This window comes from Papio anubis, chromosome 20, assembly GCF_008728515.1.
Source record: "Papio anubis isolate 15944 chromosome 20, Panubis1.0, whole genome shotgun sequence".
Lineage (NCBI taxonomy): Eukaryota > Metazoa > Chordata > Mammalia > Primates > Cercopithecidae > Papio > Papio anubis.
Genome location: NC_044995.1, coordinates 23,913,151 through 23,940,915, shown reverse-complemented (window position 1 = coordinate 23,940,915; position 27,765 = coordinate 23,913,151). Strand labels below are relative to the sequence as shown.

At 38.4% G+C, this 27,765-nt stretch overlaps 1 protein-coding gene across 7 annotated transcripts in view; it reads left to right on the top strand.

Moving 5' to 3' along the window:
- The window catches only part of DPY19L3 (dpy-19 like C-mannosyltransferase 3), an 81,194-nt gene that overhangs the window by 31,930 nt on the left and 21,499 nt on the right, over positions 1-27,765 (top strand). For 6 of the 7 annotated variants that reach the window (XR_001897683.3, XM_009194086.4, XM_003915281.5 and 3 more), the window contains 9 exons: positions 1,286-1,409; positions 1,953-2,087; positions 15,838-15,969; positions 17,661-17,762; positions 20,820-20,893; positions 21,071-21,229; positions 25,976-26,098; positions 26,835-26,946; positions 27,696-27,752. Coding sequence is in view for 6 of the 7 variants with exons in the window: in XM_009194086.4 (XP_009192350.2) it covers positions 1,286-1,409; positions 1,953-2,087; positions 15,838-15,969; positions 17,661-17,762; positions 20,820-20,893; positions 21,071-21,229; positions 25,976-26,098; positions 26,835-26,946; positions 27,696-27,752 (1,018 nt within the window). In the remaining variant the exon portion in view is untranslated. The remainder of the gene's footprint in view (positions 1-1,285; positions 1,410-1,952; positions 2,088-15,837; positions 15,970-17,660; positions 17,763-20,819; positions 20,894-21,070; positions 21,230-25,975; positions 26,099-26,834; positions 26,947-27,695; positions 27,753-27,765) is intronic. The other variant, XM_031659704.1, reaches the window with a different exon arrangement.

The window sequence follows — 27,765 nt, the reverse complement described above, 5'->3', positions numbered from 1 at the left end:
TTTATTTATTTTTAAATTATTTTAAAAATAATTGTTTTTGGTTTTTGTAGAGACAGGATCTCCCTGTGTCTACAGGATCTCCCTGTGTTGCCCAGGCTGGTCTTGAACTCCTGGCTTTAAGCAGTCCTCCCACCTTGACCTCCCAAAGTATTGGGATTACAGGCATGAGCCACTGTGCCTTGCCTAAGAAGTTTTAATTGTATCTTCACTGTCAACCTTAATAGGGTTGTGTATGGCTCTCAATTAGTAGAGCTTAAAGATGTACAAATGCAAGGGCATTTTTGCCTTATTTAATATCTACTATTATAAGCAGTAGAGCCTTATGAAATCACATTTTAAAAAAACATATTCAAGATCATTGAATTATTGCCTGACCTACAGTGGCAATACCAGTATTCAAAAGGAGTCTTAAAACTTGAGCATGAGTTCTAATACAGGTTTTATTTTGTAAGTCTAAGCAAATTACTTGTTATTAAAATCCTGTTGGGGGTTTACTGTATGCCAAACACTTTACAATATGCATTATATGTCTTCTTCTAAGCACCCTATAGAGTAGATACCATTATTATCCCCATTTTAGAAACGATAAAATCGAGGCTTAAAAGGTTACATTTTGTATATAGATATAGATATCTGTATATCTATATTTATTTTATATGAGATATATGTATACATTGATACATTGTTTCATTTATATATCTCTTTTATATAGAGATATATGTAGATATAGATCCCTTGTTTGATATGTAGACACACACATGTATGTATGTGTTATATATGTGTATCATTTATTGAATGCCTAGTATGTGTGGCGATGGTGTACAAAGATGAAAAATCTTACCCATACTTGCCCTCTTGGGGTTCACATTCTAGAGAGGCAGGAAGTTTTTTAAAAATACTGTCAATGACATATTTAAGACTCAAGTATAAAAAACACCAAAGAAATACAGAGAGGGAAAATGTTTATTGCCTCTTGACACTAATGAAGTTAGGGAGAAATAAAAGTAAGGGTTTGGCATGATACATTTGTGAGTAGGTCTGACCTGGGTTTGAATCCCAGGTGCTAAGGGCATACCCATGGACAGAGCACTTAAATGTTCTCTATGCCAATTTTATGTTACAGGGATGATGATGATGATGATAAGGACAGTTATTGAGAACCAGTGGCCAGAATCAGATCTTAAGTATACTTGTCCTTAATATAATGTATCTTTCACTGAGGAAGTCTTCAAAGAAATTATTGTAAAAGCTATCACTTTGGCCATTTGTGTTTTCTTTTGTGCAGAATAGATACCACAAGAGTTGAGTTTACCATCCCACTGAGGGAGAACTGGGCACTGCCATTCTTTGCAATTCAGATAGCAGCAATTACATATTTCCTGAGACCAAACTTACAGCGTCTTTCTGAAGTAAGTGTTTGTAAAATTTCATATATTTTTAATCCCCCAATTTTATATATGAAGCTTCAAAAAATGTGATGTGCTTAGTATCCCAATGCATGTGAATAGTTCTTATTCCATGACCAATTTTTAAACTTGAGTTAAATTAAGTTTTCTTTTCCTGAGCTTTTTCCTACTTTGCAAAGAAAATGTTTTCATTTTTTGATGTTAAAAATGTACTCTACATAATCTACCCTTAAATAGTTGCAGCAAACCCACACACGATTTCTGCAAAACTGTCAGAATTTTTAAGCCCTTGCTCTTGAGATGTGATTTGGTGCATTATCGCCTCCATAATAGTGTGGAATACACACACCGTATGTGAATATTTATATGCAAAGTGTCACTTTATGATAGTTAGAGCTTAAATAACAAATGCAAGGGTTTTCAGAGCAACAGTTTATGGTTTTTCTGTTTGGTTTATAGAGATACTGGCTGCTCTTGAGAAAACTTGTCTGCAAGGTTTTTTATTACTAGAGACATGTAAATTATACAAAGGTTTTCTTTTTACAGAGGCTGACACTTCTTGCCATTTTCATATCAACTTTTCTCTTTAGTCTGACATGGCAATTTAATCAATTTATGATGCTGATGCAAGCATTAGTGCTGTTCACACTGGACTCCCTGGACATGCTGCCAGCAGTGAAGGTGAGCTTTGCTTTCTTTTCTCACTTGAGATTTTCGCCATTTAGTGTTTTTATATCATAGAATGAGATGAAAATATGCAAGTACTTACGGGTAAAATTGAAGCTGTTTCTTAGATCTGCTGTAAATTTGCTGTGGCCAATTGAAGCTAAGTAATTTATGAAGCCTAGTTTGACCATCTTAACTTTTATTCTGCTTATTTTAAGTTAAAAAATGGAATGGATTTATTTTGGAGCATAAGTGCCTAGGTCAATTGTTATTTATACAGATAACTTAAATTTTAAAATGTAAGATAGCTCTTTTAAGATTTCTTACTGTGTACTGCCACTTTTAAAAAAGAACTCAGTAGGTATATAACAGTTTTTTTGTAGTACTTCATAAAATTTTCATAGTCACATTTAACTAATATGGGATGTGAATCCCTGTTGACTGGCTGAAAGTCACATGTGGAATAAAGAAACCCATCTCTGTCTCCTAGTGTCTGCTGCTGTCATTTAATCACATTTTTTTCATGTGCAAAAATATGATTTTATGTATTGTGTACAGTTTTAAAATGGCTTATGGTTACTATTCTAAAGTAGTAATAACTTAAATATTTCCCAAGTATAATAAAATACTTTCTCCAGATCCAAGGCAGCAGTGTAGCCCAAGGATTTGCTCTCATTTATGCCATATCAAAGGAGATGCAGCCAGCTTCCATAACGGATTGAGTCTGAATTAAGAAACATGAAAGCCAACCGGCAAATACACATTGCCTGTCTGCTGAGACACTGTAATAGGATGGGCACTACAGGAAATGCTAATATGTGTAATTTATTGTCGTAGCCACAGTTTGCCTTTTAGCTTGGGAAACAAGGGTTACACACATCAAGAACAGGCAGACAAATGATGGCTGCTAATTAGCAATACTGATATATCTAAAAGAAGAAAAGTTATTTTTAGGCAGAGAAGTGTTTACAGAAGTGAGAAGCTAGAACTGGACCACCGGGATCACAAACGAGAGTAAAATTTGGGTGGGATGTCAGGTGGGGGCAGAATAGGAAGGTAGAATACAGCAAGAGCAAGTAGATAGGACAAAGTTTATATATGTATATAAAATATTTGGTGTTTCTGCAGGTGTGCCAGTGGCCACTCCTACACTGCTGGTAACTATACACTCCTATAATCCTTCTTTAGTGTAGTTTCACAGCACGTATCAAAAGCCTAAAAATGTATTTGCCTTTTCACCAACATTTCTACCCCTATAAATTTGTCCTAAGTAAATAATCTACCATGTTCGTTTTAGCTGTATTGTAATAAGAAAAAGCTGGGCAGAAAAGATAAAAAGAAATAAAAAACTGGAAATGACTTGAGCCAATAGCAGTAGGGTATACTTAAATAAATGATGGCATATCTATGCAATCAAGTATTACATAACCATTAGTTTCCCCCCATATTTTTTTGAAAAAGCAAAACATAGAGAAAATGAGTAAAGGTTCTGGGAAAACACACGGTAAAGTATTAACAGTCAGCTACATGATTGATGTTCTACATATTCTTTTTGTTCTTTAGATCTTTGATTTTTTCTGATAATGAACATGTATCTCTTTTTTTTTTCTTTGAGATGTGAGTCTCACTCTGTCTCCCATGCTGGAGTGCAGCAGCGTGATCTTGGCTCACTCCAACCTCCACCTCCCGAGTTTAAGCAGTTCTCCTGCCTCAGCCTCCCAAGTAGCTGGGAATGCAGGTACATGCCACCACACCTGGCTAATATTTGTATTTTCAGTAGAGACAGGGTTTTGCCATGTTGCCCAGGCTGGTCTTGAACTCCTGACCTCAAGTGATCAACCTGCCTCAGCCTCTCAAAGTGCTGGGATTACAGACGTGAGCCACTGTGCTCATCTGAATATGTATCCCTTTTAAAATTAGAAAACAAAGGTACTGTTTTGGCTCATACAACATTTTAAAATAATATCGCTAATTTATATTTAGTTCTAAACTTTGTTCAACTTTTGCATTTGAAGCTATGTTGGTATTAGAAGTAGTTTTAAGTATCAGACTTTAAGAAGGAACATTATTACAATGAAAGGATCCTGAGTTATAAAACTAAATTGCTGCTATCAGCTCTGAAAGTAACTGGCTCTTTTAGCTTAGGCAAGTGATTTAACTTAGTTTCTTCATGAATTAGAATCACTTCTCTCTAACCATGTCAAATGGGAAAGAGTTGGAATAATTGGTATAGAAAAAGGTAATGCAAATTCAGAGCTCAAGATGGTGACGAGAAGCAGTACCTTCTTCAGTCCGTTTTGTCATCTTTTCATGAATGATGAAACTCTTACCAGCAAAAACTCAAGTTTCCAGTCAGAAATGTGAACAGAGTAAAACAGAACAGCGAGCGTATTATAAAGTGTATACTTTAGCTTCATTAAAGGCTAAAATATGGAGGTTAGTAAAGTTTTCTTAATTTATGTGGAAACAAGACACATTCATGATAAATGCTTAAGAGATCATGTTAAGTACCCTATATGGTTCCAGACAAGAGGGGGTAGAGACATTTCTCCCCGTTCCTCCCCAAAGTACATTTAAAAACCTTAGACAGTATATGTATATAACAAACCTAAGAGGAATTTCAGAGGTAGTGAGAAGAAATCAGACTGCCTAGAGACCTTGAGACCAGAGGGAAAATTTGACAGCGAGTTTCTTGGGTTTTCTTTTTGCCCCATATATCCTTGACTGGGTGCTGAAGAGGTCAGAAACCTGGGAATACCAGTGGACTCAAACAAACAAAAAGCCTCCTCCCTCTAGCAAAAGGACCAGCAGAGAGGAAGCCTAAGAAGACAGAAAACTTTCAAACATTAACTGCCTTATTCTAGCCAAATGCTACAGAAAAAACCACAGCCCCACTCCCACCTCCATCAGCAAAGTTCAGTGGGAAGCCTAGACTCCTACCCTTACCCAGCTGTCACTAGGCATGCCTCGCTTCCTGCCAGACCTGTGTCAGAGAAGTCTAGTGGGGAACCAGAACTTTCACCATCTCCCAGAGACATCTGTGAAGGCCGCTTGGGAAACCTGGACTTCAACTCTCGCTCGGTGGTAATGAGACATCCTGTCCCCTCTCTGTCAGGATGGTGTCAGAGGAGGCCAACAGGGAGGTGGAGACTCTAACCACCACCCAGATGGAATAAGCCTTTCTCTATCTACTGCCCGACCCCATGCTGTCGGTGGACCATGTAAGGAGCAGTGGTGACGCACTTCTATCTCTCCCAGCCAGGATGTGTCAGCAGGGACCTGTAGAGAGCCTGAACTTTCACCTTCACCCAGCAATAAGGAAGCACACCTTCTGCTGACCCCCAGATGTCAATGGAGGGCAAGTGGGCACCTTGGACTTCCATTTCCGTCTGGAAGTAACGAGGCAGCACCCTTCTTTCCCTGTTAGCGTAGCGTTGGCATAGTTTGAATGTTTTTGTGGTCCCCCACCAAATTTATATGTTGAAACCCAAACGCCCAAGGTGATGGTATTAGGAGGTAGGGCCTTTTAGGAGGTGTTTAGTGCCATTATAAAACAGGCACAAGGGAGCTGTTTCACCATGTGAGGAGGACACAGCAAAAAAGTGCCATGAATGAATCAGGAAACAAGCCCTCACCAGCCAGTGAATCTGCCAGTTCCTTGATCTTGAACTTCCCAGCCTCCAGAACTATGAGAAGTAACTCTTTTGTTGTTTATAAGCTACCTAGATTACAGTATTTTGTTACATAGCAGCCTAAATGGACCAAGACACATGGTGTCACAGGAGGCCTGCTAACATGGCAGATTTAAATAAGATCCAGGGTCCCATAATGTAATAGGATACAGTTAAAAATCACTTCTTAGGCCAGGCACAGTGGCTTATGCCTATAATCCCAGCACTTTGGGAGGCCGAGGCAGGCAGATATTTGAGGTCAGTTTGAGATCAGCCCGGGCAACATGGTGAAACCCTGTCTCTACTAAAAATGCAAAAATTAACTGGCTGTGGTGGCATGTGCCTGTAACGCAGCTATTCAGGAGGCTGAGGCAGGAGAATAGCTTGAGCCCAGGAGGCGGAGGTTGTAGTGAGTTGGGATGGGGCAACTGCATTCCAACCTGGACAACGGAGCAAGACTCTGTCTCAAAAAAAAAATCACTTCTTATATTAAGAATCAGGAAAATATCTCTTGAGTGAGAAGAGACAGTCAATAGATGCTAACACTGAGATACACAGAAATTGGATTATCTTACAAGGAATTTAAGGCAGCCATCATAAAAAAAAAGCTTCATTGAGCAGTTACACACTTGAAGCAAATGAAAATACAAGCTCTAAGCAAACAAGGAGAAGACACAAAGAATAAGCAAGTGGAAATTTTAGAACAGAAAAATTCCAATAATCAAAGCTTAAAACTCAGTGAATGGACTCAACAGCAAAATGAAGTGGTCAGAGGAAAGAATCAGTGAACTTGAAGGTAGAACAATTTAGAAATTACCTAATCTGAACAAGAAAAAATAGAATGAAACAAAAATGAACAGAGCCTCAAGGACCTGTGAGACTATAATGAAAAGTCTAACATTCAGGTAATCAGAATCCCAGAAGACGACAGGAAAAGAGTGTACTGAAGCTGAAAAAAGTATGCAAATAAATACTTTTGGAAAAAATGTTGAAATTTCCTCAAATTTGGCAAAAGCTATAAACCTTCAGAATCAACAAGCTAAGCTAATATCAAACAGGAAAAATCCAAATAGAGCCACACTAAGACACATTATAATCAAACTTCTGGAGAGTAAACATAAATTTTAAAAAAGTTTAAAGTAGTCAGAAGAATACTGTACCTATAGGGGAAAACCAATTAGAATGACAGTGAATTCCTCATCAAAAACCATGGAAGGGCTGGGCCCAGTGACTCATGCCTATAATCCCAGCACTTTGGGAGGCTGAGGCAGGTGGATTGCTTGAGCCCAGGAGTTTGAGACCAGCCTGGGCAACATGATGAAACCCCATCTCTATAAATAATAATAATAATATGATTAGCCAGGCATGGTAGCACGTGCCTGAGGTCTCAGATACTTGGGAGGCTGAAGTGGGAGAAATTGAGGCTGCAGTGAACTGTAATTGCACCACTGCATTCTAACTTGGGCAACAGAGCAAAACCCAGTCTCAAAAATAAAAGCAAAAAAAATAAAAATAAAAAACATGGAGGCCAAAAGGAAGTGGCATAGTGTTTTCAGATGGAGAAAAAAAGAACTGTCAAGGCTGGGTGCAGTGGCTCATGCCTGTAATCCTACTACTTTGAGAGGCCGAGGTGGGTGGATCACAGTGTCAGGAGATCAGGACCATCCTGGCTAACACAGTAAAACCCTGTCTCTACTAAAAATACAAAAAATTAGTTGGGCGTGGTGGCAGGCACTTGTAATCCCAGCTACTTGGAAGGCTGAGGCACGAGAATGGCATGAACCCAGGAGGTAGAGCTTGCAGTGAGTCTAGATCATGCCACTGCACTCTAGCCTGGTCGACAGAGTGAGACTCTGTCTCAAAAAAAAAAAAAAAACCTGTCAGCCTCTACTCCTATACCTAGTTAAAATGCCCTTCAGGAATGAAAGAGAAATCAAAACATTCTCAATTAAGGAAACTAATATTGCCAGCAGTCCTACCTTAAGAGAATGGCTAAAGGAAGTTGTTGAAACAGAAAGGAAATAAGGAATTTAAGAGCATCAGAAAGGAAGAAAAGGCAATGAAAAAAGTAAAAATGTGAATAAATATAACAGACTTTTCTTATTCTCTTGAGTTTCTAAATTATGAGGCTCAGCGTGGTAGCTTATGCCTGTAATCCCAGCACTTTGGGAGGACGAGGTGGGCAGATCACCTGAGGTCAGGCGTTCGAGACCAGCCTGGCCAACATGGCGAAACCCCATCTGTACTAAAAATACTAAAATTAGTCGGGCGTGGTGATGGGTGCCTGTAATCCCAGCTACTCAGGAGGCTGAGGCTGGAGAATTGCTTGAACCCAGGAGGCGGAGGTTACAGTGAGCCAAGATTGCGCCATTGCACTCCAGCCTGGGAGACGAGGGAAACTTCGTCTCAAAAGAATATATATATTATATTTGATGGCTGAAGCAAAAATTATAGCACTGTCTTATGCGGTTCTCTGTATGTAAAAGAAATGCTTAAAACAATATAAAATGGGAAGGGTAATGAGACTTAAATGGAAGTTAGGGTTCTATGCCTCACTCAAACAGTTAAAATGTCCATACCACTAGTCTGTAATAAGTTATTAATGCATAATGTAATAGCCAGAATAACCACTTTAAAAACTATACGAGGCAGTACATGAAAAAACAGTATAGATAAATAAAAATGAAATTCTAAAAATGTTCAGATAACCCATAGGAACGCAGGAAGAAGGCCGGGCGCGGTGGCTCACGCCTGTAATCCTAGCACTTTGGGAGGCCGAGGCGGGCGGATCACAAGGTCAGGAGATCGAGACCACGGTGAAACCCCGTCTCTACTAAAAATACAAAAAATTAGCCGGGCACGGTAGTGGGCGCCTGTAGTCCCAGCTACTCAGGAGGCTGAGGCAGGAGAATGGCGTGAACCCAGGAGGCGGAGCTTGCAGTGAGCCGAGATCGCGCCACTGCACTCCAGCCTGGGGGACACAGCGAGACTCCGTCTCAAAAAAAAAAAAAAAAAAAAAAGGAAGGCAGGAAGAAGAAAGCAGGAATTAGAAACAAGCAAACAAAAAAGAATAAAAGAGTAGATTTAATACCTAAAATAGCAATAATTACATTAAAGGTAAATGATCTAAATATACTAATTAAAGAGATGGCAGGGTGGATTTAAAAAGCATGACCCAACTGTTGTCTAAAACACACTTCAAATACAACAGTATAGATAAGTTGAAAGTAGAAGGGTGGAGAAAGATACAACATGCAAGTATTAATCAAAAGAAAGGAGTAGCTATGTTAATATCAGAGAAAGTAGATATCAGAGCAAAGAAAATTACTAGGGACAGAACAGAACATTATATAATGATAAAAGGTTTAGTGTACCAAGAAGGCATAGCAATCCTAAGTGTACCTGCACCAAACAACAGTACTGCGACATGTGTGAAGCAAAAACTGACCGAACTGAAAGGAGAAATAGACAAATTCACAATTGTAGTTTGAGACTTCAACACCTCTCTCTGGACAATTGATAGAACACCAGACAGAAAATCATCAGAGATATAGAACCCAACAACACCTTCAACCAACAGAATCTAATAATCATTTACAGAAACTCCACCCAACAACAGCAGAATACTCATTCTTTTCAGGCAGTCACAGAATACTTACCAACATAGACTATCTCCCGAGCCATAAAACAATAAACATAAATGAATTAAGATTATAGAGAATATAATCTCTGACTACAATGGATTCAAATTTGAAATCAGTACAGAAAGATAACAGGAAATGTTTCAATACTTGGGAGTTAAACTCACTATTACATGTATAGTAGTAATAGCCAGAATAACCACTTTAAAAAAATATTAAGATATACACTAAAAAAGAGTCAAAGAGGAACCCTTGGAGAGCATTGAACTCAATGAAAATGAAAGTGAAGCATATTTAAATTTGTGGGACACATCCAAAGCAGTATTAAGAGGAAAATGTGTAGCACTAAAATACTTACATTAGAAAAGACTGAAATCAGTCATCCAAGCTTTCACCTTAAAAAAGGGAACAAAATAAATTCAAGCCAGGAGAAGAAAATAGTAAAGAGCAGAAATCAATGCTATTGAAAACATATGAATAATAGAATTAATTAAAAAGAGCTAGCTTGGTCGGGCATGGTGGCTCACACCTATAATCCCAGCACTTTGGGAGGCTGAGGCGGGTGGATCACCTGAGGTTAGGAGTTCAAGACCAGCCTGGCCAACATGGTGAAACCCCATCTCTACTAAAAATACAAAAATTAGCTCAGCGTGGTGGTGGGTACCTGTAATCCCAGCTACTTGGGAGGCTGAGCGGGAGGATTACTTGAATCCAGTAGGCAAAGGCTGCAGTGAGCCGAGACCGCGAAATGGCACTCCATCCTGGGCAATGAGAGCGAAACTCCGTCTCATGAATGGATGGATGGATGGATGGATGGATGGATGGATGGATGGATAGATAGGTAGGTAGAGCTGGCTCTTTGAAAGATTAGTAAAATTGTGAACCTCCTCCATAATTGCCTTGGAACATTAAAACTTTTCAATCTTAACAGACTTCCAAAGTTCTGAGTCTCAGGAAGAGTGGGAGGTGGGTGGGTGTTGAGTGCTTAATGGATACAATTCACATTACTTGAGTGATAGATACAGGAAAAGCCCAGACTTCGTCAGTATATGTTATATACATGTAACAACACTGTACTTGTACCCCTTAAATGTACACAAATGTATAAAGCAAAGTTTTGAGCCTCTGTGGTACTATTTATGTGGTAGCCAGTATAGCATAGTGGTTAAGCACACAGAGTCTGCAGCCAGGCTGCCTAAGTTTGAATGAGTCATACGTGGGTCATATAGAAAAATTTTGGTATTTTATTAATGTTAAACAGATGTTAACTGTGGTTATTATGAATGGTGATAAGGAGCCTGAACATGATCCATTGAAGACAACTGCAGTTATTATACACAGAAAGGATATACAGTTGTCCCTTGAACAACACAGGGGCTACAGGTGCCAGTGTCTTCCCCCAGCAGTTGAAAATCTGCACACAATTTTTGACTCCCCAAAAATTCAACCACTAGTAGCCTACTGTTGACCAGAAGCCTTATCAATAACATAGTTGATTAACATGTATTTTGTATGTGATGCATTATGTACTATGTTCTTAAAGTAAGCTAGAGAAAGGGAAATGTTAAATCCAAAGGAAGAGAAAATGTACTTACTGTTTATTAAGTGGAAGTGGATCATCACAAAGGTCTTCATCCTCATCGTCTTCACATTGAGTAGGCCGAGGAGGAGGAGGTACAGGAGGGGTTGGTCTTGCTGTCTTAGGAGTAGCAGAGGCAGAATAAAATCTTATGTATAATTGGACTTGTGTTGTTCAGGGGTCAACTATATACTTGCTGCCTTGTTTCTATACTGTACTGTACTAATAGAACCGGGAAAGAATATCCAGTATACCACTGATAATCCAGGACTTCCTAATACACAGTACTGCTCAATTTTACATTTTTGGCTGTTCATCAGCAATGTTTCATTTGAATGTATATACAATCTTGTTGTTACACAAACTGCCCCTTTTTCTGGAAATAGGCTCACTTGATATAAAAAGAACTGTAAACATCAAAAAACACCCACAAATAAAGGCAAACAGAAAGATGTTTTTGGAAAAAAAGCATTTGTAAATGAGTTAGTATCCTTAAAGAGTTCCTACACATCCATGAGAAAACCATTTATAAACCGATAAGAAAAGGGAACAAAGGACACAAACACTGCCTAGAAAGAAGAGCATCAAAAAGAGTCAAATGCATAAGTACAGATTTAACCCAAAGTGATAACTTGTGCTTTACAAAACACCACAAAGCATTGCTGAAAGTTTTAAACGCCTAGATTGGAAAGATAATGCATGTTCTTAGGTTGGAAGACTTAACTGTTGTTAAGATGGTAGTGCTCCCCAAATTGATCTACAAATTCAACACATTCCCTCTCAGAATCCCGGAGGAGTTTTTGCAGAAATTGACAAGCTGATCCTGAAATTCATATGGAAACTCAGGGGACCCAGAATAGCTAAAACAATCTTCAAAAAGAAGAGTAAAGTTGGAAGACTCACACTTTCCAATTACAAAACTTACTAGAAAGCTATAGTAATCAGGACAGTGTGATACTGGCAGAAGGGTTGACGTAAACCCAAGGAATAGAATTGAGAGAGATAAACCCTCACTAGAAATGGTCAGTTGATTTTCAACAAGGGTTTGAAGATAATTAAATGGAGAATTAATGGTCTTTTCAACAAATGATGCAGGAATAACTGATATCGACATGCAAAAGCATGAAGTTGAGCCCCTTCCTCTCACTGTACACACTAACTCAAAGCGAATCACAGACCTAAGTGTCAGAGCTAAAACCAAAACTTTTAGAAGAAAACATAGTAATAACTCTCCATGACTTGGAGTAGCACAGACCTTCTTAGATACAACACCAAAAGCACAAGTGACTTTTACAAAAGCAGATTAGTTGGACTTCATCAAAATTAAAACTGTTGTACTCAAAAGTGTAGTATTAAGGAAGTGAAAAGACAGCCCATAGAACGAGAGAGAATATTTGTAATCATATATCTGATCAGGAATTCCAGAATGTATGAAGAACTCTTATAACTCTTTCAGTGATAAAATAGCAAAGGATTTGGGTAGATATTTCTCTAAGTAAGATACGTAAATGTCCAATAAACACGTGAAAAGATGCTCAACATCATTAGCTATCAGGGAAATGCAAATCAAAACCACAAGCAGATACCACTTTACACCCACTTGGATGGCTAAAATTAAAAAACAGAGACAAATGTCACGGATGTGGAGAAATTAGAACTCTCATACATTGATGATGATGGGATTATAAAATGATGTAGTCACTTTGAAAACCAGCATTTCCTCAGCGTTTCCTGATTTTAAATATAGAGCTACCATATGATTTAGCAATCCCACTCCTAGATATATACCAAGAGAAATGAAAACATAACCATGCAAAAATATTTGTATATGAATGTTCATAGCAATGTGATTCATAGCTACAAAGTGGAAACCACCCCAATGCCCATATCCCTTCCATAAACAATGCAGTCTGGCCGTGCAATAAATAGTGTTCAGCAATAAAAAAGAATGTTGATACATGGTGCAACATGGATGAAACTTGAGAACACCGTGCTAAGTAAGAGAAGAGAGCCAAAAAAGATTGCACTTTATTCCATTTCTGTGAAACGTCCAGAATTTACAAATCTGTAGAGAACAGTGCATCAGTGGTTGCCGGGGTTGGGGGTAGGGGATGATGGCAAGTGATGGCTAGTGGAGATGGGTTTCTTTTGGAGTGATGAGAATGTCATAAAATTAGACTGAGGTGATAGTTGCACAATTCTGTGAATATACCAAAAATCATGAAGTGTACACTTGAAATGGGTGAATTTGATGGTGGGTGTATGAATTATATCAACTAATAAAACTGCTAAGAAGGAAAAACTCTTCCTTCTCTAACCAGTAATTGTACTCAGGAATCTATCCCTAAGGAAATGTTTTTATTCATCCATTCCTCCAGTGTTTATTAAGTGCCACTCTTCTGGTGGGCATTCTTTAAGGTGCTGGGGATACAGCAGTGAACAAAATACATAACTAATCAGAATTCGATTAGAAATTCTGAGAATCAGATCTGAAAAAAATTTTTAAAAGGATGTTCACAATGTTAATAAAAAGCCAGAAACACCTAAATGGTCCAGTGGCAAACAAATTATGGCATATGGTGGAATGTTACATAACCATTTAAAATTTAAGTTTTCACAGAATAGTCACTGATGTGAGAAAAGGATATGATAGGATGGGAAGGATGTAAAATCCTGTACATGAAATACTATATACTGCTATGAAATCAATATTATTTCTTTAGGTAATGGTGCTGGGTTTTGACTCAAGAGCCCACCTATCGATTGCTATTTCTTGTTTGTGTTTTTCTGAAGTGTCTAACTCTCGTAGAGTAAGATACATTATCTTCATGATCCTAAAGATCATCTGCATCCATTTCCCTGGGTTCCCACTGACACTAAGCAAAGTGCTGAACTGCTGCAAGCCTCACTTTTCAATGCTTCTATCAATAGGTTTGTTTCCCTTGAGGTTAAGAGAACAAAACCATGGAGAAAATCAGATTTGCTGCTGAATAAAACTGGTATTTTTCACATGTCAGTATGAGTATGGCATTGTCTGATTTGAAAGAGAAGAAGAAAACTTAACAGAATAAGTGTCTACTCTTTGTTAGGAACTGCCTTTTTTTTCTTTGTGGCATGTTTCGTGTATTCAAGTTAGTTGTGTTTTGCTGCTTTTAGTATCAACCTGTCAACAATTTTCATTACATCGAGAGTTAATCCTTAGCGCTCATTATGTGCCAGGCATTTCCTCCCCACCCGCCCATCCCCCTCTTTTTTTTAGAGACCAGGTCTTGCTCTGTTACCCCGGCTGGAGTGCAGTGGAGCAATCATAGCTTACTGCAGCCTCAACCTCCTGGACTCAAGTGATCCTCCTGCCTCAGGTTCCTGACCAGCTGGGACTACAGGCTTTTGCACTACCATACCTGGTTAGTTTTTTTTATTTTTGTAGAGACACAGTCTCGCTGTGTTTCCCAGGCTGGTCTTGAACTCCCGGGCTCAAGCGATCCTCCTGTCTCAGCTTCCCAAGATGTTGGGATTACAGGCATTAGCCACCGTGCGTGGCCACCAGGCATTTTCATACATTACCACATCTGGTTCTTGTCAGACCCTACATCAACTCTGTGAGGAAGGTGTCATCGTCTCTGGTTCACGGATGAACCATTTAGGTCACATAGCTGGTGTGCAGCAGAATCGGAACTGCAGTACCGTGCTGTTGGTGCCGGAGCTGATGTCATTGCCCACTGTACTGTGCTGCCTGCTGTGAAGCTGTGAGGTCAAAGAAAACAAGGTCATGCAGCAGGAGGCGTTTGCAGTCTGATCAGGGAATCTGGGCACACACTCACACAGACAAAGCAAGGAAAGAAACAGTCCTAAAGTATAGAGTATGGAAAGCTAGGAAATAACAGAGCACACAGTAAAGTACTTATTGTTGGCCATAAACAGTAACTGAAATAGTTGAAAAGAAAACTGAAGATTACAAATGGCCTTTGCCAATTCCCAGAAATAAATACATTTATGTTGTTGTTTATATCCTCTACTTCATATCATCCCTCTTTACTTCCCTTTTAATTAATGGTAGAACGTTTGTTATTAAAAGGTAAATAAACAGTTGGTATGTATATGATTTAGTTTCCTTTTTTAGATTGTGTTTCTTTTTTTTTTTTTTTTTTTCTTGTGATGGAGTCTTGCTCTGTTGCCCAGGCTGGAGTGTAGTGGCGCATTCTCGGGCTCATTGCAACCTCTGTCTCATGGGTTCAAGCGATTCTTCTATCTCGGCCTCCCAAGTAGCTGGGATCACAGGCACGAGCCACCACACCCGGTTTTTTTTTTGAGACGGAGTCTCGCTCTGTCCCCCAGTGTGGAGTGCAGTGGCGTGATCTCAGCTCACTGCAAGCTCTGCCTCCCGGGTTCATGCCATTCTCCTGCCTCAGCTTCCCGAGTAGCTGGGACTACAGGCACCTGCCGCCATGCCTGACTGATTTTTTGTATTTTTTAGTAGAGACGGGGTTTCACTTCTTAGTCAGGATAGTTTCGATCTCCTGACCTTGTGATCTGCCCGCCCTGGCCTCCCCAAAGTGCTGGGATTACAAGCATGAGCCACCGCACCAGGCCTTTTTTTTTTTTTTTTGAATTTTTAATAGAGATGGGGTTTCAGCATGTTGGCCAGACTGGTCTTGAACTCCTGGCCTCCAGTGATCCCACCCACCTCGGCTTCCCAGAGTGCTGGGATTACAGGTGTGAGCCACCACGCCCAGCCTAGATTGTGTTTCTTAAAGCTATGTGTGTTTTCTGCATTATTTGTAAGCTGAGGTTGTATCCAACTCATGACCAACATGTCGGCATGTGGTGATCTCTTGGTAAAATATTTGTACTCATCTAATCTTTGGTTCTTGCAGGCGACGTGGCTGTATGGAATACAGATAACAAGTTTACTCCTGGTCTGCATTCTTCAGTTTTTTAATTCCATGATTCTTGGATCGCTGCTCATCAGTTTTAACCTTTCAGTATTCATTGCAAGAAAACTTCAGGTAGGACTTTTTTTTTGTCGTTTATTGAAGTAACCTTTTTTTTAATTGCGTGGCTTATTGAACCTTATTTTCATACAGCATACAAAGGGAAATTTATGACCTGACTTCGCACTAAAAAGCACAAGTGGCATTGTGTGCTTTTTCATGTGCGTGTGGTAAGCATTTCTGTTTCAAGCTTTCTGAGGTCATCTTTTTGTTTTGACAGTTATTTCTTAGAGAAATGGAACCTTACCTTCAATGTGGGGATCGGCTAAAGGTGCTTGGTTGAATGCCACTGATTTAAAGTTAAAGTAAAAGAGAAAAGTTTTTAATTTTCATGAGTGTGAACTCAGGAGCGAGAAGAGTCTCCTGCTTATGTTGGGAGCGTGTTCATCACAGTCTTTCACGTTGGTGGATACCCTGTTGTCATTTGATGTAGTAAAGCTACTCTTTTCCCCATCCTTCCATACCATACTAGTTACTTTGAGGTGAACCACAATTAACTCTGTTTTGAGAATTTTGAAAATCCAAATAAATAGCTTTAGAAACAGTGAAACATTTCCTAGGGTATTGTCAAATCATGTTTGAAAACAATGACTTGCTCTTTTAGCTTTATTTATATAATTAAATTTCTTGTATTTACATAAGACATGAGTCATTTGTTTTTGCTTAAAATTATAACATCCTGTTTCACATAGACTAGAAACATTTCTGTGTCAAGAAGCCATTGTTTTCCACTTTGAGAAAAAGAAATCATTTTTCTTATTAGTCTTTTGAGTGAGAATTGTTATGGACAAAGGCTTTTAGTTGACTATCAAAAACAGCAGTTCACAATCATCCTTTTAACCTTAATTATAAATAAATATTACTCGTATTTGAACTGTTAAGATATTATTATATTTAACAATGTATAAAATTATCTGATGATTATAAGAAAACTATTACATGTCAAAAGGCACAATGTACTTCTTTTTACACCTATAGGTCTTTTATGTAACTGAGTTGTAACTATGTCTGTGATGTGGGAATTAATGGATAAAAGATGTAACAGGGCCGGGCAAGGTGGCTCATGCCTGTAATCCCAGCACTTTGGGAGGCCGAAGAGGGCAGATCACGAGGTCAGGAGATCAAGACCATCCTGGCTAACATGGTGAAACCCCGTCTCTACTAAAAATACAAAACATTAGCTGGACGTTGTGGCGGGCGCCTGTAGTCCCAGCTACTCGGGAGGCTGAGGCAGGAGAATGGCGTGAACCCGGGAAGGGGAGCTTGCAGTGAGCTGAGATCGCTCTGCTGCCCTCCAGCCTGGGCAACAGAGTGAGACTCCGTCTCAAAAGAAAAAGAGAGAAAAAAAAAAAAAAAAGATGTAACAGTTTGTTCGGTCAGCATATCCTGAATACCTTCCAAATGGCAGACCCCAATCGTCCAGTTGCTAAGGTCTTAAAAAATAATTAGGAAAAAAAAAAAAAAAAGACTAGGACACATTTCCTCATCTTATGAAGCTCATTATTAAGTGACTCATTTACTACTAGAAAATCATAGATATTAAGACAGTGTAATCCCATGAAAATGAGTAGGTTGTATTTTCCACGTGTATTTTCCCTTTATGTTGTATGAGCCAGTGTTTTTAAATCCTTAAGTAAGCTTATCTTCAGTGTTTATGAAGTTATTTTAAAACTTAAGAATTAAAACATAACTCTTTTAATTTCTAGAAAAATCTGAAAACTGGAAGCTTCCTTAATAGGCTTGGGAAACTTTTGTTACATTTATTTATGGTTTTATGTTTGACACTTTTTCTCAACAACATAATTAAGGTAAGTTAATAAAATGATATATTTAATGTATTTTTAATTAACTTATGGCATTGGGATAATTTTTGAAACTTTCTTTTTCATTTTTAATAAACCAATTTTTTTAGAGACTGGGCCTTGCCATTTCCCAGGCTGTCCTTGAACACTTGGTCTCAAATGGCCCTCCCACCTTAGCCTCCCAGGTTGCTAGGACTACAGGTGCCACCACACCTGGCTTCTTTGAAACTTTCAATTTTAAATAAATTCTTGCTTTATAAAGTGTATTACCGTGACTGGAGAGTTACCGGTTTTACTTCAAACAGGCTCAGTTTTAACTTCGTCTTAGTAACAACGATTATTTTATTGATTTTAGTCATTCATTTCTATGTACTCTTATGTTCCACCTTGAACTTACTCACCTTTTGTTATGAAACTTTTAAAAGCTTAAAAAGCATTAAACAAATATTTCCCTAAATTTAAATTTTTTATTTTTAGTACCATAATATACACATAGCTTTCTGTACTGTGGTACTTAAAGAAAAAAGACATGATTTTTATTGAGTTCAGTTAATAAGTAAACTGGCCTTACTATCTACTTTCTGCTAGAAAGAAGAGTTAAGCTCATTTTTCCCAACATGTAACTGACTTATATGTAACATGCCTAACAGAACAACTCATTTAGTAACGTAGGCATCCATTGGTTTTATGTCCAGTAGGTGCTTTGCTAAGATTTTTACATTGCCCCAGGGGCTCTGCTTAGTTTAACATACTTTTTAAATGTTTTTATTGGCTTTTTAATTTTTTTTCAGGGTAGGCTTTATTAAAGGTATAGTTCTTAGACCTTGATGTCCCATTTGTTTTTATGCTAGAGCAAAACTACGTTGATTTCTTCAGATAATTTTGCCTGTCCTAGAAGGTTGGTCTCAGGATAGGAGGCATCTGCAAAACAAGCTCCTTTTCCACAAGAGAACTGTGGTCCTTGTTCACGTCTGTTGACTATCAAAGAAAAAAAGAGTCTTCACTCAGCCAGTCACTATGTCACTGTGTTCTTTTTTTTGTTTTGTTTTGTTTTTTTGGACAGGATCTCTCACCCAGACTGGAATGCACTGGTGTGGTCACGGCTCACTGCACCCTCGATCTCCTGGGCTTAGGTGTCCTCCCACCTCAGCCTCCTGAGTAGCTGGGACTATAGATGCATATCACCACGCTAATTTTTGTATTTTTTGTAGAGACAAGGTTTTGTTGTGTTGCCCAGGCTGGTCTTAAACTCCTAGGCTCAAGCAGTCCACCTGCCTTGGCCTCCCAAAGGATTATAGGCGTGAACCACCATGCTCGGCTGTCAGTATGTTCTTAAACTCCATACAGTCCAGTACTTGTCAATAATTTATTTTTGAATTTCTACTTTTGTTTCTGTTTTTGTTTTTTTGAGACGGGATCTCACTGTGCCACGCAGACTGGAGTACAGTGGCACGATCTTGGTTCATGGCAGTCTTGACCTCCTGGGCTCAAGCAGTCATTCCACTTCAGCCTGAGTAGCGGGGACTACAGGTGTGTGCCACCACACCTGGCTAATTTTCACAATTTTTGTACAGATGGGATCTTGCCATGTTTCCCAGGCTGGTCTCAAGCACCTGGGCTCAAGGTATCCCCCCACTTCAGCCTCCCACAGTGCTAGGATTACAGACACGAGCCGCTGCACTCAGCCAAAAGCTTTTTTTTGAGTTGATGAATACCCCATTTATCCTGGTGGGATTATTACACACTATATGCTTGTAAAAAAATATTCATATACTCCATAATTGCATACATCTACTATGTGCCCACAAAAATTAAAAAGCTTATTCAAAGCCAGGTATGGTGGCTTATGCCTGTAATTCCAGCATTTTGGGAGGCTAAGGTGGGAGGATCGCCTAAGGCTAGCTACGAGTTCAAAACCATCCTGGGAAACATAGCAAAACCTAAACTCTACTAAAAAATTTTTTTTCAAAAAAAGCTTATTTGAGTGGAACTGCTAGCATTTCTGGAAAAGTGGCCAAAAGATGCACAATTCTTCCATTGACCCACTATACATATTCAGTGACCTGTTCTTGGATTAAATCAGTAAAGAGCTGCATCCCTGGACCACCATTTTTTGAATCCCCAAAGAATAACATCTGTTGAATTGCACTTGATGTCTTGTCAGTGACCTACAACAAGAGGAAGTAGAGAAACTTTTCCTTGAAAGTCCTTGCTGTTTTTGCTGTACCCATGGGAAAAATTTATTTTGAGTCTCAGTTCTAGGACTGTTAGGATCTCTTCTGAGCAACTGTTTTGTTTTACTCTTATAAACCTGTGAGTAACATAAATATATTGACCTACCTCTTTGCATTTGCTGCTGGAATGCAAAAGACCAGATTTGTGGCTCATCTCTAATGAATATATTGTGTGTACTGAACTCAGTTGTGGCTTCATGTTTTTTCCCTATCTTCATTTTTCTTCGAATAGAATTTCTTCACCATTTGTGTTATTATATATGGATTTTTAAGCCACAAATTTAAAATAGAATTATATGAGTTAAAATTGTAACCACTAATGATGAACACTCATATTTGTCTGTCCACCCCTTGAGGGTTACAACTGTCTTGAATTGTCTTTGAGTGAATAAGTCTTGGATCGATTATATCCGCAGACCAAAAGCCCCAAAGCCAGACAGGCCTTGTGGGTGGTGTATCTATTTGAGGTTTCAGATCATCGTCTTGTCAGTTTTCTGGTCTGAAAACTTACGCTCACTATGCCTCAGCCTTCTCCCTCTCCCTGAAACCAAAAAATCTCATCTTTTACCTATTTTGCATATTTAACTTATGTATAAGATGTTTTTTGAATAAAGGATTATGCTAAAATGGGGAGTGGGGATTGGAAGGAGTTTGGAAGTCCCTGCTTTGGAATTCCTCAGTTCTGAGAACTACTGTGAGCATTTACTGATTTTATACACCCACACGCTCCTATGAAATTGGACACTGAATATATAAATTCAATGGGAAATTATCAGGAAACTATGCCTAAAGGACTAATAGCAATTTTTGTTTTCTCTTTCCTCGATAGAAAATTCTTAACCTGAAGTCAGATGAACACATATTTAAATTTCTGAAGGCAAAATTTGGGCTTGGAGCAACAAGGTATAACTGAATTGAAAATCTATGTTTGCTATTTTCTGTTGAATCAGCAGGGACTTTAAAACTTAAGTTTTCATTATGCCTTCACCTATTAATTACAGACTCCCTTTGAGGAAAGATGTAATGTCATTTCTTTGTCTTGTATTGAATTTAATACTTTGCTTTCCATTTGTTCCCTAGGGATTTTGATGCAAATCTCTATCTGTGTGAAGAAGCTTTTGGCCTCCTGCCTTTTAATACATTTGGAAGGCTTTCAGACACTCTGCTTTTTTATGCTTACGTATTTGTTCTGTCCATCACAGTGACTGTAGCATTCGTTGTTGCCTTTCATAATCTCAGGTATGGTATATTTCAGAAATCTAATGCTCTCCTATTAATGAACTTGTTCCATGTTGCAGAAGAATTGCACAGTTGAAAGTCAGAATATCAGACACGGAACAGAGTAATAGTATTCATCTTAAAGGGGGAACATACCTCTTTTACAGTGGACTACACTCCCAGTAGTTAAGAGACAACAGAGTAACGATCAGATTGCATACGGTCTGGGCCTAAGTCTTGGCCTGCACACTTGGGGACAAAGTGATCCTTGAGTCAGTTACATAACCTTTCGATATGTCCATTTCCTTATCTTTAGAATGGGAAGACTAAGAGTACTTACTCTACAGGGTATTTGAGAAATAAGTAAGTCAGAACAACATAAAGCACTTAAAATAGTGTCTGGTGCCTAGACTTTGGCAGGTACAAGCCATCATGAACTGGTTTCATTATCACTGTTGACTCATAAGCCTCTGTTGTGTTGCCATCATTAGCATCCTGTGTTTTTCTCCCTTCCACCTGTAGCTGCTTTTTTGTATTCCTCTTGAAATGTAAGAGTTGAATAATTATTGCTCATTTGTTTTCTTGCATCTTGCTTCAGGGCTGATAATATTGGAGTGGACCATAATTATTAGTATCTACTGAAAGTTTTGAGTAATAACTGCTAGTTTTAAAAAACTTAGCATGTCTACTAATCTACTGAAAGAAAAAAATCAAGAGTATAAAGGCTTTTTAAAAACTTGTAAGAATATCTACCCATCAAGCTGCTGGGGGATTTGCATTGACTGTTCGTGTTAAACAAAGAAAATTAAGTGTAAGAAGTTGAAGCTACTGTCATTTGTGAAAACTTAATGAAGCTCAGGAGGAAGCCCTTTTTCTGTAGTTACCTTGCCAATTAAGATGCTGGTGAACTGTGATTCACAGCCACGAGAGAGCTGTCATTAAAATGAGTCCAGAGCAGTTGAGAGGTTTTATGATTATTAAGAATGAAGCAACATTGAACCATGAAAATATTTCATTGACCATAAACTATTTTACTATCTTTCAGAAGTGTTCTTTTTTATACCTAACCCAAGATAAAATTGAGCCCTGTGAAAATAGATGGAAGTTATTCTGGACAGTGTGATTTAATATTATTCCAGACATACCAAGTGTCGACAGGACTCTAGACTGCATACAAAGCAGGAAGTTCAGTGGGCCTGCAGTATCTTGGTGAAAATATCTGCCATGCCCTGTGTGAATCTGTGAGCCATCTCTGGAGGCTGATTTGGTATATGATCATAGATAAAAGATTTTAGAGCATCTTCATCTACCAGATAGGGGTATTAGGATTTTATTAGAGGAAAAGCACTACATTAAAGTAATTAAAGAATCATAGTACAGTCACGTGTCACTTAACAAGGGGGATATGTTCTGAGAAATGCGTATTAGGTGATTTTATCATTGTGCGAATATCATAGAGTGTACTTACACAAACATAGATAGTATGGCCTACTGCACACCTAGGCTATATGTTATAACCTACTGCATCTAGGCTACAAACCTGGACAGCAAGTTACTATGTTAAATACTATAGGCAGTTGTAACACAATGGTAAGTATTTGTGTAACTAAATATATCTAAACATAGAACAGGCACAGTAAAAATACAGAGGCCAGGTATGGTGGCTCACGCCTATAATCCCAGTGCTTTGGGAGACTGAGAAGGATTGCTTAAGGCCAGGAGTTCTAGACCAGCCTGGGCAACATAGCAAGACCCCATCTCTACAAAAAAAAAAAGAAAAATTAGCCAGGCATGATGTGTGCAAACTGTAGTGCTAACAAGTCGGGAGGCTGAGGTGGGAGGATCACTTGAGCCCAGGCATTTAAGGTTTCAGTGAACTATAATTGCACCATTGCACTCTAGCCTGGATAATAGAGGGAGACCCTGTCTCTATTAAAAAAAATACTGTATAAAAGATTAAAAATTATATACCTATATAGGGCATCTTTCATAAATGGAGCTTGCAGGACTGGAAGTTTCTTTGTGTGAGCCTGTGAGTGAATGTGAAGGCCTAGAACGTTACCATACACTATTGTAGACTTTATAAACACCGTGAACTTAGGCTATAGTAAATCTATTTAAGAAACAAAGTGACTATGCTATGACATTATGATGGCTATGATGTCACTAGGCAATAGGAATTTTTCAGCTCCATTATCATTTTACGAGTCCACTGTGGTAAGTGTCATCTGTTGTTGGCCGAAATGTTGTTATGTGGCACGTGACTACGTCCAAATGTGAATTAACTTTTAAATAAGGGCCTTTTGTCAGTGCCAAGTTTTTAAAGTACTGCTACCTTTTTAGTACTAGGAAGGATGATACTGTGACTTGCTTTGTTTTGTTTGTGTTTGAGATGCTCTCACTCTTGCCTGGGCTGGAGTGCAGTGGTGCAATCTCATCTCACTGCAATCTCTGCCTTCTGGGTTCAGGCAATTCTCCTGCCTCAGCCTCCTAAGTAGCTGGGATTATAGGCACACACAACCACCTCTAGCTAATTTTTGCATTTTTAATAGAAACGGGGTTTCACCATGTTAGCCAGGCTGGTGTTGAACTCCTGACCTCAAGTGATCTGCCTGCCTCAGCCTCCCAAAGTGTTGGGGTGACAGGCATGAGCCACTGCACCCTGCCAGATACTGTAACTTTTATGCAGCACATCTGCATTAGTGTGAGAGGTACATCTACATTAGTGTGAGAGGTACATCTGAAAGGGGCACAGTGTTCTGTGTTCATGGAATTAATCAGAGATTTCCAGTTTGGCTGGGTTATTGGGGAGGTGCTGAGGACTTCTCTTAGGTATCTAGAGAGGATAAGAGCACATACTCTCCTTGTCTGTTTTATTTTTATTTACTTTTCACACCTTGCCCTGTTTATGGATATTCTCCTTGTTTGGAGCATCCTTTTTGTACCAATAGAGAAACTAGTGTTTGGGTTGTAATATTTCCTTTAAGATTCCAGTGATGAATTACCAAATGGTGAGAGCAGCCTTAGAATATCGTTTTAATTTTCCTATGTATCTATGGTAGGAAAAAAAGGATTTCTGGGAAATAAAAAAGGTCAGGTCTTTAGTTACATAGAGAAGCATCATAGGTGCCCATTTCTATTGGGTATGTATGAAGGGATCAGTAGACCTTCATGAAAGTTTCATCTTTAGTAGCCTTTACCGTTGTTTTCTTTTTCCCTCGACAACAAATTGTGCAACATCTAAACACTGATCAGTCTTAACATCACTGAAGTGGAGACAGCCAGGCAATGTGTGCTTCCCAGTGTAATGCGATGTGGAGTAGAGCTGTCCCGCTTTCTGTGGGAATATGTTTCAAGTCCCTCAGTGGATGCCTGAAACTTTGGATGGTTTCAGACCCTCTGTATACTATGTTTTTTTTCCCATACATACATCCCTGTGATAAAGTTTCATTTATAAATTAACCATGGTAAGGAATTAACAATAATCATAAAATACAACAATGAGTAACAACATGCCAGCATCACTTCTCTTGCACTTTGGGGTCTTAATTAAGTAAAATAAGGGCTGCTTGAACACAAACAATACAGGGACATTTAAATGTATCTTACTTTATTAGTAGTTTAGTAGCTGAATGTATCTGCTTGTCTGTCTCAGGTGGGTGGGTAGAGTATACGGCGTGGAAACACAGGAGCAAGGGATGATGATCTGTGTCTCAGGTGGGACAGACAAGGGTGGAGAGATTTCATCATGCAACATAGAATAACGTGTAATTCAGCACTGTGAATAGTTTATTTCTGGAATTTTCCATTTAATATTTTCGGACAGCAGTTTCCTCAGTAACAAACCACTGAAAATGAATCCACAGATGAGAGGGGACTACTGTGCATCATAACCCCGTGAAGTGTTCTTGCCAAAACACTGAACTTGTGTCTAATAAACCTCTAGATCTAATTACGAGTTTACAAGAAGCATGAAGTGTATAACCACCCCTGTGAGGCACACCTGGGAGACGGGAACAGCGTCAGGACGTATGTTCCGTGTTCTTCCCCAAACAAATGGCCTGCTTTTTAAAAAAAGGAGATACTTTTATAGATCAAAAGATATTTAAAGAGATGTGTTAGTGAAATGCAACGTGCAGTTCTTAGTTCCTGATTCAGAGAAACCTGAAAAAAGCAGTTGATGCAAACAGGGAAAATAGAACATGAACTGGGTATTAGATGATGTTAAGGAATTAATGTTACTTTTATTGGGTGTAATAATTTTAATGTAGCTGTGTTTGATAAAAGTCAAATTTGGATATCAATTTGGATATCAGGAGGTATTGGTAGGTTAAAAATGTGATTTTTGAGGGTTCATAAAGAAACTGAATTCCAAGTTAATGGATGTGTTTTTTGCTTTTATTTGTAAAAATTTGAAAAATACTCATAACTGGTAAAACATCTTTTAAAGATCTCTTTCAGTTTCAGAGATTCCAAAAAAATTTGGGTTTTTTTTGCATTCTCTTTTTTTTAAAGAATTGAAGCACTTTAAATTTTTACTTCAAAGCTGCTGTGAAATTTCAGTTTTTCTCATTATTAATGCATTTATATTGTTATACTTTTAGCCTCATAAATTCAAAATTGATCAATGCAAATTGATTTCATCTTATGGAAATAATCAATTTCTGAATATATAGAGGCATACATTTCTTGTGTCTTCTTCTTTTAAAAAGATCTAACTAAAATTATGTTTCCAGCTCAAATTTTGTATGTTGCTGTTTTACTCAGTGATTCTACAAGTCAACAATCCGTGGGTAAAATGGAAAAAGGCACAGTTAACCTGAAACCAGAAACTGCCTACAACTTAATACATACCATTCTGTTTGGATTCTTGGCATTGAGTACAATGAGGTATTTTTCTTACCTGTTTGTTTACTTTTTAATTTGACCACTCTTGATGTTACTTAGCAATATAATGTGGAAAGTGACAGTCATCTTCATTAATAATCATGGTTCCCATAAAATCATCCTTATATACTATCTTCTCTCAGTATAAAATATTCATCATCAGTTTTTGTTTTTTTTTTTTTTTTTTTTTTTTTTTTTTCAGTTTTTACAATTAATTACAAACATGCCTCTACGTTTTACTCAAAACATAGTCCGGCCGGGCGCGGTGGCTCAAGCCTGTAATCCCAGCACTTTGGGAGGCCGAGACGGGCGGATCACGAGGTCAGGAGATCGAGACCATCCTGGCTAACACGGTGAAACCCTGTCTCTACTAAAAATACAAGAAAATTAGCCGGGCGAGGTGGCGGGCGCCTGTAGTCCCAGCTACTCAGGAGGCTGAGGCAGGAGAATGGCGTGAACCCGGGGGGGCGGAGCTTGCAGTGAGCCGAGATCGCGCCACTGCACTCCAGCCTGGGGCACAGAGCAAGACTCCGTCTCAAAAAAAAAAAAAAAAAAAAAAAAAACATAGTCCTCAAAAGGCAGTGGAGTTAAACAATGAACCCTTCGGCAAATGGCATCTGCATAGTTTTAAGTAAGATTTTGCCGTCATAGACTGTAAAGCTGCCTTTGTAGGTATCTCAGAATCCAGGTTTATATACAACTAGTACTTCCTGACTTGCGCCTGTGTCTATTCTTGCAGAATGAAGTACCTCTGGACGTCACACATGTGTGTGTTCGCATCATTCGGCCTATGTAGCCCCGAAATATGGGAGTTACTTCTGAAGTCAGTCCATCTTTATAACCCAAAGAGGGTCAGTGTCATCCCTTTTTCCATCTCCTTTTGTGACTTGTAGTATTTCTTTCATACCACTTTTTTTTGTTTGTTTTTCAGTAGCAGTGAGATAAAATGGATACTGAAATTGAAGCTAAAAATAGATAATTGATATATTAAGATTTTATAGGGAATTATTTTAAAATAATTTTATTTTTAAAAATTGCTTCTTTTTTCTCAGACTGTAAGTTAGATATATTCATTATACAGAATTTGGAAATACAAAAAAAGCACAAAAAGGGAATTAAAATTACCAATACTCCCCTTGTCCGGAATTATAACTGTTATTATTATAATGTATTTTCATAAAGATAATTATTAATACATGTATGACCATTTCTCAATAGCCTATAAATGCAGTTTTCAATTGTTCTACTCCATAAATTCACTAGGTGGCAATATGGTAGAAGCTGCAGATATCTTACAAATGATTAGAATCCTCATATCGACTCAGTTATTCTGCATATTGGAGACTTGTGCTCCATTAAATTATATTTCTGGTATTTTTTTAAGTCATATATTTACAAAGCAAAACTGTAAGTCAAAAGTGTTTTAAAAGCTGGGCACAGTGGCTCACTCCTATAATCCTAGCTGCTCAGGAGGCTGAAACAGGAAGATCACTTGAGCCCAAGAATTCCAGGCCAGGCTAGGCAACATAGCACAATCCTGTCTCTCAAAAAAGAAAAAGTTCAAAATACTTGTAATCTAAATAATGTCTTTCTTATATAGATATGTATAATGCGATATTCAGTACCGATATTAATACTGCTGTATCTATGCTATAAGGTAAGACTGATTT